This window comes from Botrytis sinoallii, assembly GCF_014898435.1.
Source record: "Botrytis sinoallii strain Bc 23 chromosome Unknown BSIN_012, whole genome shotgun sequence".
In the NCBI taxonomy this organism is placed as follows: Eukaryota; Fungi; Ascomycota; class Leotiomycetes; order Helotiales; family Sclerotiniaceae; genus Botrytis; species Botrytis sinoallii.
In genome coordinates, this window is record NW_024066039.1 from 775878 (window position 1) to 794000 (window position 18123).

At 40.3% G+C, this 18123-nt stretch overlaps 2 protein-coding genes across 2 annotated transcripts; both read left to right on the forward strand.

Annotated features, from left to right (window-relative positions):
• Positions 1-10123: 10123 nt before the first annotated feature.
• Positions 10124-11263, forward strand: EAF02_007252 (uncharacterized protein; the record flags this gene model as incomplete). The annotated part of the gene is made up of 1 exon (XM_038903300.1): positions 10124-11263. The coding sequence occupies one exon, from the start codon at positions 10124-10126 to the stop codon at positions 11261-11263; it is 1140 nt and encodes a 379-aa protein (XP_038756779.1).
• Positions 11264-15029: 3766 nt separating this feature from the next.
• On the forward strand, positions 15030-17228 carry EAF02_007253 (uncharacterized protein; the record flags this gene model as incomplete). Its single annotated transcript, XM_038903301.1, has 2 exons — positions 15030-16662; positions 16732-17228. 2 exons carry the CDS (start codon positions 15030-15032, stop codon positions 17226-17228), a joined length of 2130 nt encoding a protein of 709 aa, XP_038756780.1.
• Positions 17229-18123: the final 895 nt, after the last annotated feature.

Below are 18123 nucleotides of genomic sequence, written 5' to 3' on the forward strand. Positions count from 1 at the left end.
GCATCGCTATGGCATGTTTCCATAGAGACTTTTCATACCCTTCTTCTCTTGAGTCTATTCCCATTTCATTATCCACCACTCCATACTAAGAATTTCTTACCCCCCAACCCTCCTCGCGCATTATAGACTTACTCCTTTACACTTCAAGAACAATACAATATATCCCTGTAGGATCGACCTTCCCTGTGATTTGATCTCACACTTTCTAGGGTTGTAATATGAACATCAGATCACATCGATCTACCTCCTTTCTCTGTATCAACTGTTACATCAAAGATGATACTAATTTTGAATTACATAGATCATCTTATACCGGAATTCAATCATGTAATATCTATAGGACTGTCGAGGGGTTTATCTTTACCAGGTCGAACGGTGCTATATACTTGGTCATGACTTAACAGTAGGGTCGAATTTACAACCCCAGTACTTTCTGATACCTTTTTTATCGTTTCATATAAGATCCAGATATTTAAAAGTCTATCACAACAGAAATGGAATATGTATCACCAATATTCTTTGCGAAGATACAAAAAATACAGCGTATGAGGTATTTGACTACAAGGAAGTCGCGACTTTCCGAAAATACACACGAGCCTAGTAATTCAGTATCAAAGCATTGATAAATGAAAGACAAGCACATGGCCTATGAATAAGAAGAATGTTTGTAGACAATAACTTGTTTTCGTGTTTAACAACCCAAACGGTGAGATATAGCGTAGTGAATGCGATACGTTAAGTACTTCATTTTCGCGACCCGAGCATACTCCCGGGGACATTTCTAAATTCCAAACAATATTTTGGAATTGATAATCCACTAGCTCCAAGGCTGCATAGGTAAAGCGTGTACTAGTCATCTTCGTCGTCAGCGTTTCAGTTTCGAAATTATACTATTAGATTTCTGGGATCTTACAGTTTCACTACTCAATCTCTAATTCTAGCTCGATTTACGAATCAAGTCACATCAGTACACTGGACACGAAACCTCAAACACGGAATCCCAAAGAGCATTCAAGTACTCACTATCTTGTCATTATCACGTGTACCGTAACCCGCTCGCTTCTCCTCCACCCCCTTTTCCCATCTTACTTCATTCTCATCAATGCTTACCTAATAACATCCATCTGTAGCTAACCAAGCAACCTCCACTTCCACTTCCACTTCCACCAACTAGCCACCAACCCACCCCACTCACAGACGCGTTGCCACGACACGACATCATAATCCACACCTATCATCCACATCGGCACGACTTTCCGATCCTCCCATTCTGATGAGAAATATTAATATGGAGCCGTGATGTATCCTACGCGGACTCTACGTAGGAGAAAAAACAGGCCGGAATTGACCAATGCGTAACACCTCTCTCTATGCGTTGTTTTGGTGAGGGTGCACGTACCATTACGCAGTGGTCAATTCCGGCCTGTTTTTTCTCCTATGTAGAGGCGGAATGATGTTCCGTGCGCATACATCGGGCTATGATGAAAGGAGAAAGGACCCGAAGAACTTTTACATGCCAGACATGATGTATATACACGCGGAAGATTGCCATAGGTACGGCGCGTGATAATTCGACGCTGGTCAGCGGGGCGGAGATGTGGAACGCGAGATGCTGATGGAGATCTCGGCAAATGATCGGATTTTATGAGATGAGATTTTGCGGGGCGAGAGAGGTATCAGAACACTGTCTGCGAGAGTACTACTCTCGAGCGATTCTACTCCGTATACAATTATATTGTCTATACAATTGCCTTACTTGTCGATGACCTTGTTGGATAGATTTTAGGTAATAAAGCGCAGAGGGACGGGCCAACGGGAGCCAACATAGTAATAAACGAAGTGTGTTTATTTAATTCCGCGCGATACATTATCCGCGCAAATAACAACGCTTTCATCGATATGAACGAATCAAAATCAATACCGTAAAACCTTCTCAGCCAAGCGCGAAGCTAAATTTCTAGCATCGCCCAAGTCCGTAAATCGACGAATCGGGGATAGTGTTACTCAAGGCAGACATATTTCCACCCGCTAGAATCAATCATGAAAGATCTACAGGACTCCAGGAGATTATGATCGTATGGCATGTGGGCCAAAGAAAAAGAAAGAAACATTCATTATTCAGTTTCAGGAAACAGCAAACGAGCGCCAAGAAAAAGCGCTCGTGTACTTCGTAGATCCCTCGTCGGAAGATTGTTTATACGCAGCCCTATGATTCTATGCAGAGACGCCATTCTCAGGAACCCGGTCCAGCGGCAAGAGGCCTACCAACTGGAGAGAAAACCTCCGAAACGACCCATAGGGAATGTTTAAGTGATATCCATGGGACAAATGAAATACGAAATGGAAATTATGATAGACCTCGCCACCCCCAGGATGATGAAGAAATTCAGGCGACGCTCGATATACTTTGGACTAACGAGTGAAATGTAACGTTGGAACCGTTTTTCGAATTGATAAACAAGCGACGAATAGAAGAAAATGAGACGTTTGAAGGATGGTCGTCATGATGGCCGCGCGCCTAGTGTAACCACTGGAAGCAGATGTGGATTTGATGGTAGCACATAATCAAAAATACGGAGTTTTCTCCGTATATAAAAATCATTATCGACCCTTCGCATTTCGTGATATCAAAAGGCCAACCAAATGATTCAAAAAATAAAATAAAATCAATAACTCTATTACACAGAGTCTGAGCCCATCACAGAATTCATAAACTACGTTTCACATGAACAGATACCCGCCAAGGCTGAAAACAGCACAAATCCATTAACCCATATGCCGCCAGGATGCAACATGTACATTGAGGCTGAAGCCGATTCGGCATCAAGTGAACCGCAGCATGATGTGTAATTGAAGAAACGAATCAAAGCATGCCAATCCGTTACCAAATGTTCGGAGAGGGGTTTCGATCGATAAGAATGTGATGATGTGATAATGTGATGGTAATGTGGCTTTTGTGGCAAGTGAGGGGGTGGATGTTGGTGTTTCGATTTTGATTTCTGGTGATGAGGGGTAGACAGATAAGTAGAATTGGTAATTGAATGGGACGAGTTAAATCTCAACATATATATGAACTCGCAATGCAAATACACAGCATGAAGGAAGTTCCTCCTCCCTCCCCCACCCACACATGAGATATGCAACATGATTTTTCCAAACATAAGGTTAACATGTGCGTTTTGTATACATACCTAAGCTAACTTATCTAAGATGAATATGAGAAAAATGTCTAATGAACCACCTGAGTATAGGTTTTCCTTGTAGAGTAGAGGATGGTAATATAGGTATGGAGAGAATTCGAGTCTCAAGATATAAGAGGAGGTGATTACCTAGTACCTATCATATGAATAGAATCTAGTTACCTAGATATGTAATCTTACATAAAGGAAAGAAGCTCCTCTCACCATCTAATGAGAAATTAGATATGATATGCAACAATACAATACTTCCTTCTGGACTATATGCGATTAGTAAGAGACGACATATCTAGGCACAGCGCGAATATATCGTCCCAAAGAATTGGTATGTGAATTAATAAGTATTGTTCATACATATACATATAGTTACATCATATACATACATACAAACACCTGACCAGATGACAATGCATTCGCGCCTCTTAGCACTATACATACAAATCCATGGCGTCAATACTCAATGCATACATGCATTTCCCCTCATTATGAACAATTTTCTTGGGACGCCTATAATACAATACAATGCATTGGAACTTCTTGGCTTCAATAGATATCTGTATGGCGTAAGCTATCTGTTCGCTCTCGCCATCCCTTTCCCAAAAGTATGAAAATTTTCGGGTCGCTCGTAATGGTAGACTCGTCGCCGATATGCATAAGGAAAGTTATTCTTTATATATACTTACTTTGCTTCAAATCTCCTACATGTACCGATAGTAGTTACATATTTCGTACACATAAACAAAACAAACATCCCACAAGTCTTTCCCACCCCAGTAATCTTCTTGGCCCTCGAGTCTACGATATACAAATTGGAATTCCCAATATCCATCTCCTGTCCACTTTGGGTATGTATGCTCTAAACCTTAGACAGCTTTGTATTTAGTCTCCGATTGTCTAACCTCTCTCGTTTCCCTCTATATTCTAGGTACATATATCTACTAGATATCTAAAGCCTGTATAGTATCTATCTAGCTCAGCCAACATTTCCTACTGAAATATCTATCTACCAGGAGATTCACAAATCCCAATTCCTAGTATCCATACCCTCCTACCTCCCTCCCCCTCTAAAAATCCATCTATAATAACTCCCCAATCCCCAATCCACAATCCACACTACCAACCCTCCTACCTACCACCTCCCTCCCCCTAAACACATCTCCCACCCGCCTCAAACCAACGGACCGAATACGGTACCTCCGCAAACCAAGTTCCAACCCATCGGACAACTCCTAGCCTGATTTTCTAGTGTGCCTCTTTCTCGTTTGCGCCAAGACGCGATAAATAAGTTGGCGAGGATTGTATTCTACCCGAGCTACCTTGAGCTAGGTAGGTACTCTGTATTTTGAGATTTTATATCATGATCTTGATGATGTTTTCTATTGTGTGTGAGTGGTTTGATTTGTGGAAAGGGGATGGGGATGGGGATGGGGTTAGATTTATATATATATATATATATGGAATATGATAATAAATATATAATAGGTAAGTAAATTTGTGCAGGAGATGAACTGTGAACTATGAAGGAAAGAAGAATAAATAAATCCAAATTCCATAATCCGATATCCTCATGTCTACAGATACCTAGATACCTAGTTCGCAGTTATAGTCTCGATACATACTAGCGAAATATAGTATAGCCAGCTTCCTTACCAAGTATAGATAGACTCGTAGGTACAGGGCTTTTGAATATGTACATATGTAATCCTACTATGTAGATAAATCTTTAATTCTTTCTTTATAAGAGATGCTTGTAATATATTACCTATCTAGTGAATGACTATGGTACGGAGGAGATATCGTGGTTAGTGGGAAGATTGATAGCTATGACTAGATATGATGTAAGAATGAAGTCATATGGTTTCATGATATTATATATAGGACTTCGTTGTAGAGGAAGAAGTCTGTGGGTGGTGTGAAGCTTTGATGTTTGTGTGTTGATTGTATTGTTGATTGTATTGTTGGATGGAGGGGAGGGATAGAGCCGAGGAGGAGCTTGGATGATGGGTTTGGATTGGTATGGATTGGTATGGATTGGTATGGATTGGTATGGATTGGTATGGATTGGTATGGATTGGTATGGATTGGTATGGATTGGTATGGATTGGTATGGATTGGTTTGGTTTGGTTACATTTTGATACTAGCTGTTAGGCTAGCTGAAGTCATAGATATAAGTGTCAAACATATGGAAATGTATCTAAGTATATGATAAAACAAGACATATAATTGTAACCTAAAATCGAGGAATAAAGAAAGAAGGGAGGATTTATAGATTCATATTGAAATTGAAATATATTAGTCTTGTATTACCAATATTTTGTCTTTCGTACAGATGATATCTACAGAGTATTGTATTTGGGATTAGTATCTATCTAATTTCCAACGATGACTCGGTAAATCTTAATATATCACCTGGAGAGGGGGAAAGATACCTACATTAATTATAAATTTCTAGATCATCGCGATGGAATATTTCTCCCCATCCCATCCAAATCCTCATCATCATCCTCACATCGAATATCTCCAACAGAGCAACCAAATTCTTCTTCAGCACAAATACAAACACAAACCAAGCGCGTCTTCAAAGTTCACACCCCCACCATCCACCCACTCACGATAAGAAAACCCCCCTAAAGAAAAACCACCCTCAAAAACCCATTATGGATACTATCGAAATTCCCAATTGCCAATTCCCAATTCTACTCTTTCCTTTATTACCTACCTATTCCCTGTTCAGTACATAAATACATAAATACATAAATACATAAATACATAAATACATAAATACATAAATACATAAATACCATACACGATATTCTCCTCAAACTCCAAAACTCCAAAACATCAAAACATGGAATTCATTTTTATTTTCAATTTTTATTTTAATTTCAAGTACATGACTGACTAACTGACTAACTGATTGATGGGGCCAGGAACAGGGGTTCTGGAATGGGGTAAGTGTGTGCGCTTTGTGATCCTCCTCGAGTCCTCCACCCCCGTCCAACACCGGTCCACTCACCTAAAAAGGGTATCTCAAAAAACAGTATGCATGTGGAAAGATAGAAACAGAAGTGGAAGTGGTCTGTGAAAGAAGAGTAGAGATGCCGGTCAATAGCAGAGGTTGATAATTTCATAATGCACATGGTCGGTCTTGGCAATCACCAAAAAACGGATGATCCGGCGATACCTACCTAAAAACTGTGACGTCTTTGGAAGTTTCGAGATGTGAAAATTTGCGAGTGGTGATGTGAGTATTGGATGATGCTTAGATATGATATGATATGGTTATGATATTATTCTATTCGATGAATAAGAAAGAATGCTCCAAGTACCTATGCTTAGGATGGATGACTAATGGGTGTAATTAACTACCTAGGTATCCAGAAGTAACCATAGGATGCTTGATTCCAATTTCCAGCTGAACGAAAGCCAAGAAGGAGGTACATACGATACAGACGTGCCGATGAGCTGCTGAAAACTACACATCTATCCAAGTAGTGTAACATCAAGCCATCTGGAGATCTCCGATATACATACATACCGATACCTAGCATCATCGATCTACTAACACACATTCCACGAATATATTAACTGCACGTTGGAGATACCGTGTATAGATATACATATATATATGTATCTAGACAGTAAGGTTACACACCCATCTCATACAGTTTATCGTCTGCATATCAAAGACCGATACAAAAGAACCCACCAACCGGGATTTTTCACGTGCCGCAAAGTCCGTCACAGACTCACAGCTGAACGTGTGTACGATAGATACCGAAGCAACGGAAAGGTGTCGGGACGTTTGGTTCGGTGGGGTTGATCAGAGGTGGTGTGGTCTACGAAGGAAGCATTGCACTATGGAATTTTATGCATCGCTTACTTGGTTGGGAAGGTTTGGCGGGGATGCGATGGGAAGAGGGTGGGTGGGTTTTGTGGGAGGAATCAATGATTTTTTATAGGAATTTAAATAAAGAGGTGGTCTTTGAGTAGGAAAGTAAGAAATCATGTAGATGATATCTGGTAATTATATCAATCAAAATACCGGTAGATGAGATGTATTGATGTGTTTGAGTGCTGAGTGCTGAGTGCTGAATGCTGAGTACTGCTATGGTCATGTATTATTGCTTACATTATTATCTATCACCTATTACCTATTACCTATCATTCATCATCCATCATCCTTTTAATCCAATTCTTCTTCAATTCCTCATTAAATATCTCGTGAACTTGACAAACTCATAACCACTCGTGACCATCATCTTCTCTCTTGCTTAAACACATATATTATGACAACACCTGAATTGCTTCACATTTATTGACCCATTTACCTATTGATACTTGAAAATTTGAACCCTCGGCCTTATTCTGATGGATCTTACTCCAACCGGACCATTCCAATTTATTTTCCCAGCTTTGATCCAACGGTGGAGTATTATTCCTCCACACATATACATCCTCGAAAGGCTTCAACCCTTCATCAACCACGTGTGATTGGTCGACGGTTACGCACGTTTTCCGAATCCCATCCCAAAACGAATGCATTCAGCAAATATCGGAACGGCTACGAGATCATCTTGGGCTAGTACTCCATTCTTGAAGGAAGATACTAGTACTACCCTCCATCTACTGTAGACCGAGGGAAGAAAGGACAAGCAACCCAAGGCACAGTTCACATTGTGATCTATCTGTCGCTTGCATAAGAAGGTCCTGTTAAGACGAAACTTACTGCCTCCAATGCTCGGGTGGGTGTGCATCATGGTGAAGGATAAGACCATGCACGATACGGAATATCGCGATGCTAATGCTTAAGTTTGAGTGAAGGTTAGATCTTTGCGCGTGGCTGAACTCTTCTGTACCCATCCCATCCATACTTTCTGACATCCACGCCGCTTTGCAATCCAATCCAATCCAGTCACAAATACACGAGAGTCTTCCTTTGCATCATCCAACTTTCGAAGCGCTAGAAGAGGACGAGGAAGCGATCATTCGCGAGCATCCCAACGAGAGGATCTTCCAAGGAACGAACGATGGATGGCGAATATACTGTACATTAGCCATACTCCCTACAGGAACTTCCATGTTGGATTCTGAGGGGAAAATAAGGTCCGAAGTATTTAAGCCTTATTTAGAGGAAGAGCAAGGTAGGTATGGCATCGGTATCTGGATAGGGGTGTAATAAATATTAAGAATGATTAGTCCAGGAACAAAGCAAGAAACGACCAAGGAAAAGATCTTGGATAATGATAAATGATAGTATTAAGCCGCGATAAGGTTGTGGGTTGTTATTATCTGGGAGTACCAAGTTTGATGGTCACTCAGTTATTACCTAGTACCTAGGTAGGTAAGCAAAAGATGTTTGAAGAGCGAGCAGTGAGAAGGGAACAATCAATACTGAGAAGTGCATTTTGTATCATTTTAGCTTGTTACATACAATAATTATACAATAATTAGACAATAATTAGACAATACAACAACACCACCACTATGCGATCTCTATACAGAGTAGGATAATAAATAATCATTACCTAGGTATTCCAAGGTTCTACTACATATTACTCTCTACGCCTCAAAACCCAGCTCCATTTATCCTTTCACGCCGCTTATATAGTACTAGGTAGGCATAAAACACAGCTACACATCTATCTCTGTATTCACGCACCCACACCCACGCACCCACCTCAGCACAATCCGCCGGTATACTTACAACCTTAAAATGCCTAACTAGGGTTATCTTTCACCGAAGAAGGAAAGTACCCAAAGCGTGTTAGTGTGCACTCGAGATGTCACTAGTATACTCCGTACCGACTTATCCCTCGAATTATTCAAATCACTCAAATCGCTGCATTCACTCAATTCACTCCATTCACCCATATCACACTTCACTCACACTTACCGGTAATTATTAACTCACACTTCACTCACTCATCACTCACCCACCACTCACCCACCACCTTATCAATCAACTTCCGAACCCTCCATACTAGGTAATAAATAATCGTCCCTAGTCATAATATATATCTTCTACCTCCCTAGTAAATCATAAATCAATCAACAATCACAACAACTTGATCCTCCCTCTCCCCCCCTCCGCCCAAGACTTTTCCGATAATAATTCCTCCCAAGTCTCAGAGTCTCCAATCTCTCCAATCTCCCAATCTCTCAATCTCTCCAAATCCTCCCTCCCTGACTTCACACATTCAAATTTATACCCGTCCTCCCGGTTTATCCTAACATCCTCTTTTTCCTTTTAAACCATACCATACCACCCGGGTTCATCGCTCCTTGACTTATTCTTCAATTGAAAATCGAGTAGCAGAATACCGACAGTAGTATCTACCTAGTACAAAACACACCTACTTCTTCCTACTTGCTTACTTACTCTCTTTCTTTCTTGCTGGCTTGCTTGCTTTCTTTTTCCTCTCCTTCTTTGTATTTGGCTGGCTTGTGAGGAAAGACAGGAGGAAGGAACATTGATTATTATTATATTAATATCCCCAAAGACCGACCATTCATCCATCCATCCATTCACACCCCCCTCCCCTTCCAACCCCAAACTCAAACTCCAACCTAAGGGGAGAAAAAAAATTAAGCTTGCTCCGAGCCCATCCATACCATCCATCCCATCCATACACCACCACCACTCAATTTCACGCCAACTTCCCCCCCCAAAAAACTTACGCTTCCATACGGCGGTATCCCGATTCTTAAAGGCCTCAATTTGGGACTACTCTTTTTAGCTTCATAGGAAAAAAATAAATTCCTTGGTCTATAGCCTTGCAGCATACACTCTAGCCAACTACAGCTTACTTGGATTAATTCGAACCTCTTACGAGCCTTTACGTTTTGTTTGCGACCAATTAAATCCTGCTTCTACTTGATTCCTCATTATTGTCCCCGCAGTCTCCATTTCTCACACATCAATATGATGGCCGATGTCCCTCAAAGGAAACCAATGCCACCTGGTTTCCAAACTTCTCCTTCTGCTCCTTCATACAACAATCACAGTCGAGCTCGTACGATTTCTTCCAATACCTTTCCTTCCATCAATTACCCGCCTCAACCTCAAAATCCCCAAACTCTCTATCCAGGAAATATGCAGATAAGCGGCTTCTCTTCACGGAGAACTCCTTCGACGGGTACCTTTTCGACAACGGCGAGTAGTGGGAATGGCCCTGTGCCATATCGTGGCTCTCAAGACTTGAGGCGATCCACGTCCTCACGATCGGGAAATTTACAACCTCAAGGTTATGTGGCTCTGATGCGAAAACAAAAGGCGACGGTGTGGTGTGATAGATCGCAACATGAAGATCCACGATTGATCGCTCAACAAAAAGCCGCCAAGGAAAGAGCAGCGGCTGCAGTACTCGGTGGACCTTTACAAGGAAGGATCTCGACGGGTGGCACAAATAGTTTGGTCGGAAGTAATCGAGTGACGGCGAAAATAAGACATCATGGGAAAGCTGGATTGGTAGGATATAGTCCGGGAGATCTTGTCGGAGGTGTAGTCGGTGTGCCCATGAGATTGAGTGCTAGTGAAGTGGAAGGTGGAGACAGTGATGATGATGGAGATAGCGGCAGAATTTTATATCATCGAAGAACGGGTTCTGGACGCAGTAGTGTTGGCAGTGCTAGGAGGGGTCTTACATATTCACGACAATCGGGTGCAAGTTCGACAGCTGGCAGATGGAGCTCAGGCCACACGCCACCTAGCGAGAGAGAGAGACGGGAATCTTTCGCAGATGTGGCAGAAGCTGGGGAAACTCCTGTGCCGGCTGAACATGCGAATGCTAAGAATTATTTTGAAGGCGGTGATGGAACGAGAAGTGCAGGAGGAAGTATCAGTAGTGGAGAACGAGCAGATGGTATTGCGGACTTGAATTCGAATGATGCAGCGAGATTAGCAAGTAACAGCTTGCTTAAATCAACAATCACACGCGAAAAAAGTGTGAAGAATCCCGACGAATTAAGGCGAAGAGGAAGTGTCGACGAACGAACGACCACAATGACTCTTGGTGCGGGCCGATTATTTATTGCCAATCCCGATCATTCGGATAGTGATTGAGACGGGTTGGAGGAGCATTCGATGAGATCAAATATACGATATCAAGGAACCTGCGAGGAACCTGCGAGTACAAAAGGAGATACCTTTAGACGACGAAAATTCACGTCACAAACATCACATCACATCATTTTAGGTTGATGAAAATAACATTACTTCGTTTTGGAGCAAAAGAGCAAAGCAAGCAACTGCATTCAAAAGGCGTAGCATTGGAGTACTTTGGGATTACATGGCAATATCAATTTGGATTGGTTTATTGGGTTTATTTGTGGTTGATATACAGTCTTCCTTTTTATACATGGAAGTGGATGGTTTTGGATTGGGCATATGGTGCTTTAATCAACGTTGCTTGTTTGTTGAGGTTATTGATGGATGGAATGGATGGAAGTGGAGAGAATTGAATGGAGAACACTCGTTTTAAACGTGGTATGGTGTTTAGAGGATTGATTGGCTTGGGGGAAAAGGCTTGATTAGGGGGAGAGATGATGGAGGGATGGATGGTATGGCCTCGATGGCGCATACTGATATACGCACTGGACGCACATATACTTAGAAGGAGATAATGGTATACTGAATGACGAAGACGAATGTGTCTGGAATGTTGAATTGGCGCTGCTCTATGATGGTGCTTGTGCTGTGCTTGTGCTTGTCTTGTCCTATTCAACTTGTGATATTCAACTGTTGACTGACCTGGAGAAAGATTGATATATCAGGTTGGAAATGTTGATCTATCTATCTTTCTATCTGGTTGGATTGGATTGGAGATAGGATATGAATTAGATATGAATTAGATATGAATTAGATATAATTAATTAGATATGAATAGATATGAATTAGATATAATTAGATATGAATTAGATATGAATTAGATATGAATTAGATATGAATTAGATATGAATTAGATATGAATTAGATATGAATTAGATATGAATTAGATATGAATTAGATATTGAATAGATATGAATTAGATTTAGATTTAGATTATTCTACAATTTTTTACATATGAGGTTGATAGATTGGGTTGGTATGTACTTTTGATTTTACTAATGATATATATATATATGGATTTATATGAATTTATATATAAATATCTGGGTATCTAGGTATGTATATAAGTAACCTGTTTATGTGTTTATTTATGTGTTTATTTATGTGGTTTATTTATGTGTTTATTTATGTGTTTATTTATGTGTTTATTTATGTGTTTATTTATGTGTTTATTTATGTGTTTATTTATGTGTTTATGTATATATCTTGTTCATTGTCGAGTAGATACCTAGGTACGTTTCGACCGAGTATCGGTAGTAGGTGGATTTAAGGAGATGGGTATAAGTAGATAGGTAGATAGACTTTAATTCTGGATTAGTTACTCGAGTAGTAAGTAGTTATGAGATGAGTAACTGATGAGAGATAGTATGGTAAATGGTATGGTATGATATGATATGATAGATTTTTATATTATTTGTTTACTGTTTATTATGTATGATAGATGGGAATTTTTGTTTTGAGTTATTGGGTTTTGGGGTTTAGGGTTTGGGATTTGGTTTTGGATTTGAGATGTGGGTTCGGGATTTGGCTTTTGGTAATTTCTGGATGAGAGGAGGGGGGGTATGGTATAGCAGGTGAGCACACCTGCAGTGAGCACAGCAAGCACAGCCACGATGGGGTTGGTGGTGGGTGGGTGCCCGGGTGGATTGGGAGAGTACGGATAGGGAAAGTAGGGGGGGTAGGGGTTTCCAAGGTTGTTGGGTACGAAGTAGGGAAAGATAGGGAAGCTGGAGGGGGGAGTAGGGGTCTGTGGCTGGAGATGGATATGGAGATTGAAATGGATATGGATGGATGTGGATATGGATATGGATATGGATATGGATATGGAGATGGAGATTGAGATTGAGCGGATCGGAACGGGATTTTGGGAATGGCCTGGGGGGTTTGATGGGTGGGTGGATGGGTTGGTGATGGATGGGATGAATGAATAACTCGGGAGGTATGTTATGATTGTTGTTAGAGTCAGAGTTATGAAGATGAAGATGGAAATAGAAATAAAGATGGAAATAAAAGGAATTTGTAAAAGGAATTTGTAAAAGGAATTTGTAGAGGTAATCTTGAGGTAATGTAGAAAGGTATATGAGGGCATGTTTTTATTAAATGCTAAGTCTGTATATAAAACAGTTTTTTATATCAAAATTCATTGTTAGAGTAGATAATAGCAATGAATCAACTAGGTGTAATGTAGCACAAAGACTTTTCATTAATTCCTCTAAACTATAAAAATTCTACAATTTATAATTGTGCGCGGGTTGGCGTCGGCCCGAGGTAGGCCCGCAGGGCTACTCACGTGCCCTCGCCAGCCCTTACGCGGATTGACCGTGACATACATTTACTTTGAAATTCGATATCAAATCAATCAATATTATTATATACTTGAAATTCTGTAAAATGATATATTTTTATTTAGAATTTAACAATTTAATAACTTAATTTTAGTTTTTTTATTAAAACTTTTAATCAAATTAAAGTTTATATTGAACTTTTAATATTTAAAATTTTATAAAAAATGATATTTATTTTGGAAATCAAATTTCTATATATATTATAAATTTCAAAGCATTATAATGAATATATAGATTATTATATATTTATAAATATATAAAATAAAGCATAGTTTTGATAAGAAAATTCATTTAAATTTCAGCCCAGCATTTATCAAAAACACATCCTCATAACGTGTTTTATCACCGAGTGGATCATATCATCGAATGGATCATTTGAAAATACACCAAAATCAACTATTTTTAAATATTCTTATTTTAATAACCAATCATTATTTCTGAAAATTGAAAGATTTAAAATAATGATAATAATTTAGCTTTTTAGAAATTTAGTTTTTATATAAACATCTTTATCAAATTCGACAAAAATTCGAAAATGTCACGATTTTCGTTACAAAAAAACTATTTCTATAATAATTCTTATAGTGTTTTGAATATTCAAAAAAAATTAGATTTTCATAGTACACTTTCAATTAGATTTCATATATTAAATTTTTAAAAAATTCTATCGATAAATAAAGAAAGTGCACGGTTACGCACAGACGAATTTTGTATGTAAATTGAGTGATCCATTCGGTGATATGATCCACTCGATGATAAAACACGTTACCTAATTATCTAGTAATGCAGGTGTACCTAGTAAATAACAGGTCAAATTGAACTATACGTATCAATGCACGCCACAAAATACAGGGACAAACGGCAAGTACCGCAAACGCGAAACCCACTTTCGGAAGACGCGAAGGAACACGATAATGATTGCTGTATTGTACTGGAGAGAGAGACGCGTTGGGAATTATACTAGGTATTGATTGATATTGAGAAAGGTTGATATTTTTTGACTTTGTCATTTTGACTTTGAGAACGCGCAAGAAGGGATTTAAAGAGTGGATTTTCTGAGGGATTTTGGAAAGGGAATAGGAAAGGAGAGGTGAAGAGAGGATTTGGAGGGGATTCATTCAATTGATTGATTGATTCGATTGTGGGTTGTTGGGATTCTTTCAATTCGGTACTACGAGTCGATACGGTACGGTACGGTGCGATCTTTAAGAAGGGCTTCTTTGAGAAAGATCGATTTGCAGATTTTAGATGAAATTTGTTGGGGTTTCGTGGAAGAACGAATTGCGACGAATTGCTTTATTTGGCCTTGATTAACGACTGCGAATTCCATTCGAACGAAAACTGAGAAAGGATTGAGAAGAGGAATAATTAAAATCATGGAGACAAGGAGGGAATCACCGAGTTCGGGGGTCAAGAAGAGGGATTTCGAGGAGAGCTTTGGGTTGATTGAACCTTTTCATGTTGGAGAGGCCGAGAGGAAGAGAATCGAAGATACGAATTCACAGGCGGAAATCGATACTCCTCTTCCGACGAAAGAATCTGCAGAGCAATCGGAAGCAGAGTCTACCGCCGAATCTTTACCCACTCCACCGGTGAGCATACAATCTGTCAAGCGCGAACGCGAGAGAGAAGTTACACCTGCGGAAAGCACGGTGAGTTCGCTGAGTGATCTGGGATCGCGGAGTACGCCGAGTTTAAATGGGGGATCGCCGGTGAGGGGCTCGGCTTTTGCGGCGTTGAATGGAAATGCGAATGGGAATAAGATGCCCCCGGCGAAGAAGGCGAAATTGTCGTTTGCGGAGAAGGAGGCGAGGGCGATTGAGAAGAGGTTTAAGGAGGAGGAGAGGAGGATGGAGAGGGAGAAGAAGGAGCATGAGAAACAGGCACAGTTGGAAGAGAAGAGGAAGAAGGATAGGGAGAGAGATGAGGAGAAGAGGAAGAAAGAGGCGGAGAAGGAAGAGGAGAAGAAACGAAAAGAGGCTGAGAAAGAGGTTGAGAGAAAGAGAAAGGATGAAGAAAAGGCTGCGAGGGAAGAAAAGAAGAGATTGAAGGATGAGGAAAAGCGTAAGAAGGATGAAGAAAAGCAGAGAATCGAGGATGAGAAGAAGAAGAAAGCGGCAAGTCAAAAGACTTTATCCTCATTCTTTGGAACACCAGTTTCAGCAAAGACTTCAAAGGATGATGTATCGATCAGTCCTGCTTCAGCAAGTTGTTCTATGGCTCCAATTCCTATGTCCTCGACGAATTTGAATCCGAGTAAGAAGGAAATCTCACCATATGACAAAATGTTTCCGGCTTTCTTCGTTCAGAATGGTGTTAGGTTGGCACCGATTAATCATTTTGCGAGAGATGATGAGAGATCACAAATTGTACAGTCTACGATTGATGCATACATATTGGGCAATCGAAGTCCGGGAAGAAAACGAGAGTTTGACGCCATGGAACTTTTCCATCTGTCATCAAGCAGTTCATTCAAGCGAGGAAAATCGATTGTACCAGTTCGCGAAATCATGGCGGAATTATCGGGCAATCCTACAAAACCCATCGACCTCACAGCAGACTCGCAAAATTCTCAAATCAAACGTACCAAAGCTCAACTGAAGGATGTTCCTATGAAATTTCTCAAATTTCAAGAAGATGTTAGACCTCCATATCAAGGTACATATACACACATACCTGTAAATGGTATATCGAAATTAGCACGCAATCCTATGAGAAGGGATCTCCCGAATACGAATTACGATTATGATAGTGAGGCGGAATGGATAGAAGATGAAGATGCAGAAGATTTGAATAGTGAGGGAGAAGAAGATGAAGAAGGTCTTGATGATGCAGAGGATATGGATGGATTCCTTGATGATGAAAATGATGATCTATTGATCTCCAGACGTGCCATGGGTGGTATACAGGGAGATCTAGAACCTGTTAGTACGGGATTGTGTTGGGAGGATAGGAAGAAGAGGAGTACGAATGTTAAGATGATGCCGTTTAGGATGGAGTTTATCCTTGGTAAGTTTTTTGGCTTGAAACTTTTTCTTGTCTCAACGGATATCTGAGATAGCTACTAACGTCAAACAGATCCAAAAATGAAATCTATAGATCCTTTCTCAACACAATATTGGGAACCAATCGTACCTCCATCTCAAACAGGATCAATGGACCCTCCACGTCTTCCGTTAAAATCAACAAACACAAACACCCGCCAAACTTCCCCATCTCCTCTAGGCTCCACATCCAACAACAAAGTCTCAAACCCCAATCAAAAATCCACACCGCTATCTTTCTTTGGCACTCCGACCTCTTCCTCTACAACTACATCTCTTCCAATTCATCAAGGTCAAGGTCAAGGCCAAGAAGCAAAAGCAGACACGAAACCGAAAAAATACCTCCCGGATTCGGATCTCCCGGCGTTCAAAGAAGCAATTCAGGGAAGCGATTTGAGTAAAGTGGGGTTGGTGGAGGTGTTGAAGAAGAAGTTTCCGGGGAGGACGGGTGGGGCGATTAAGGCGACGTTGGATTTGGTGGCGAGGAGGGTGGGGGGGAAGGAGGCGGAGAAGAGGTGGTTTTTGGTTTAGGGGAGGGGATGGGACAAGTGGATAAGGAGAGAAATGGATGGAAGGAAGTACAAGAACGCTAGTTAGCAATATGATGGCATGGCATGGAATGGCATGGCACGAAACGAAACGGAGGAGTCTTGGGCGCAACACATAGATAGCTAATTACTGGCTGTTCTCTTGCTTTTATCTTGCTAAGTGTATGTATGTTTTGGGGCTGTATGGGATGGATGGCATGGCATGGATGGGATGGATGGGATAAAATGAGATAGAATGGATTGGGGTGCGGTGACGGGTTGATGGGTGGATGTAAATGTCTAGAATTGTTTGTAGTTAACTACTTAGGTACCTATTAGGTAGGTATTCTTATCTATTATTTGTGAGTGTGAATGTGTGAGTATATGAATGTGTGAGTATATGAATGTGTGAGTATATGAATGTGTGAGTATATGAATGTGTGAGTATATGAATGTGTGAGTATATGAATGTGTGAGTATATGAATGTGTGAGTATATGAATGTGTGAGTATATGAATGTGTGAGTATATGAATGTGTGAGTGTATGAAAAAGTGAGGGAGTGAGGAAGTGTATGTGTACTGAGATTCTGAGAATGGTTATATGACTTCCGTTTGGGAAGACTTTTGGGGAGTGAAGTGAAGTTGGAATTAACTTTGAAAAGTTTCGTGTGAGATGTGTGAGATGTGTGAGATTGAGATTGTTAAGAGAGCTGAGCGCACAGTGCAGTGCATATTTCTTCAATAGTTTAATGGAATGGAATGAACAGAGCAGAGTGAGAATTTGGAAAGAATCGCGTGTGTAGAAGGAATTTGAAACTTGAAACTTGGAAGATTTGTGTTTTTTTTTTTTTGTTGTTGTTTTTTTGTAGTGATGATTGACTCTTTGACTCTGGAGATCT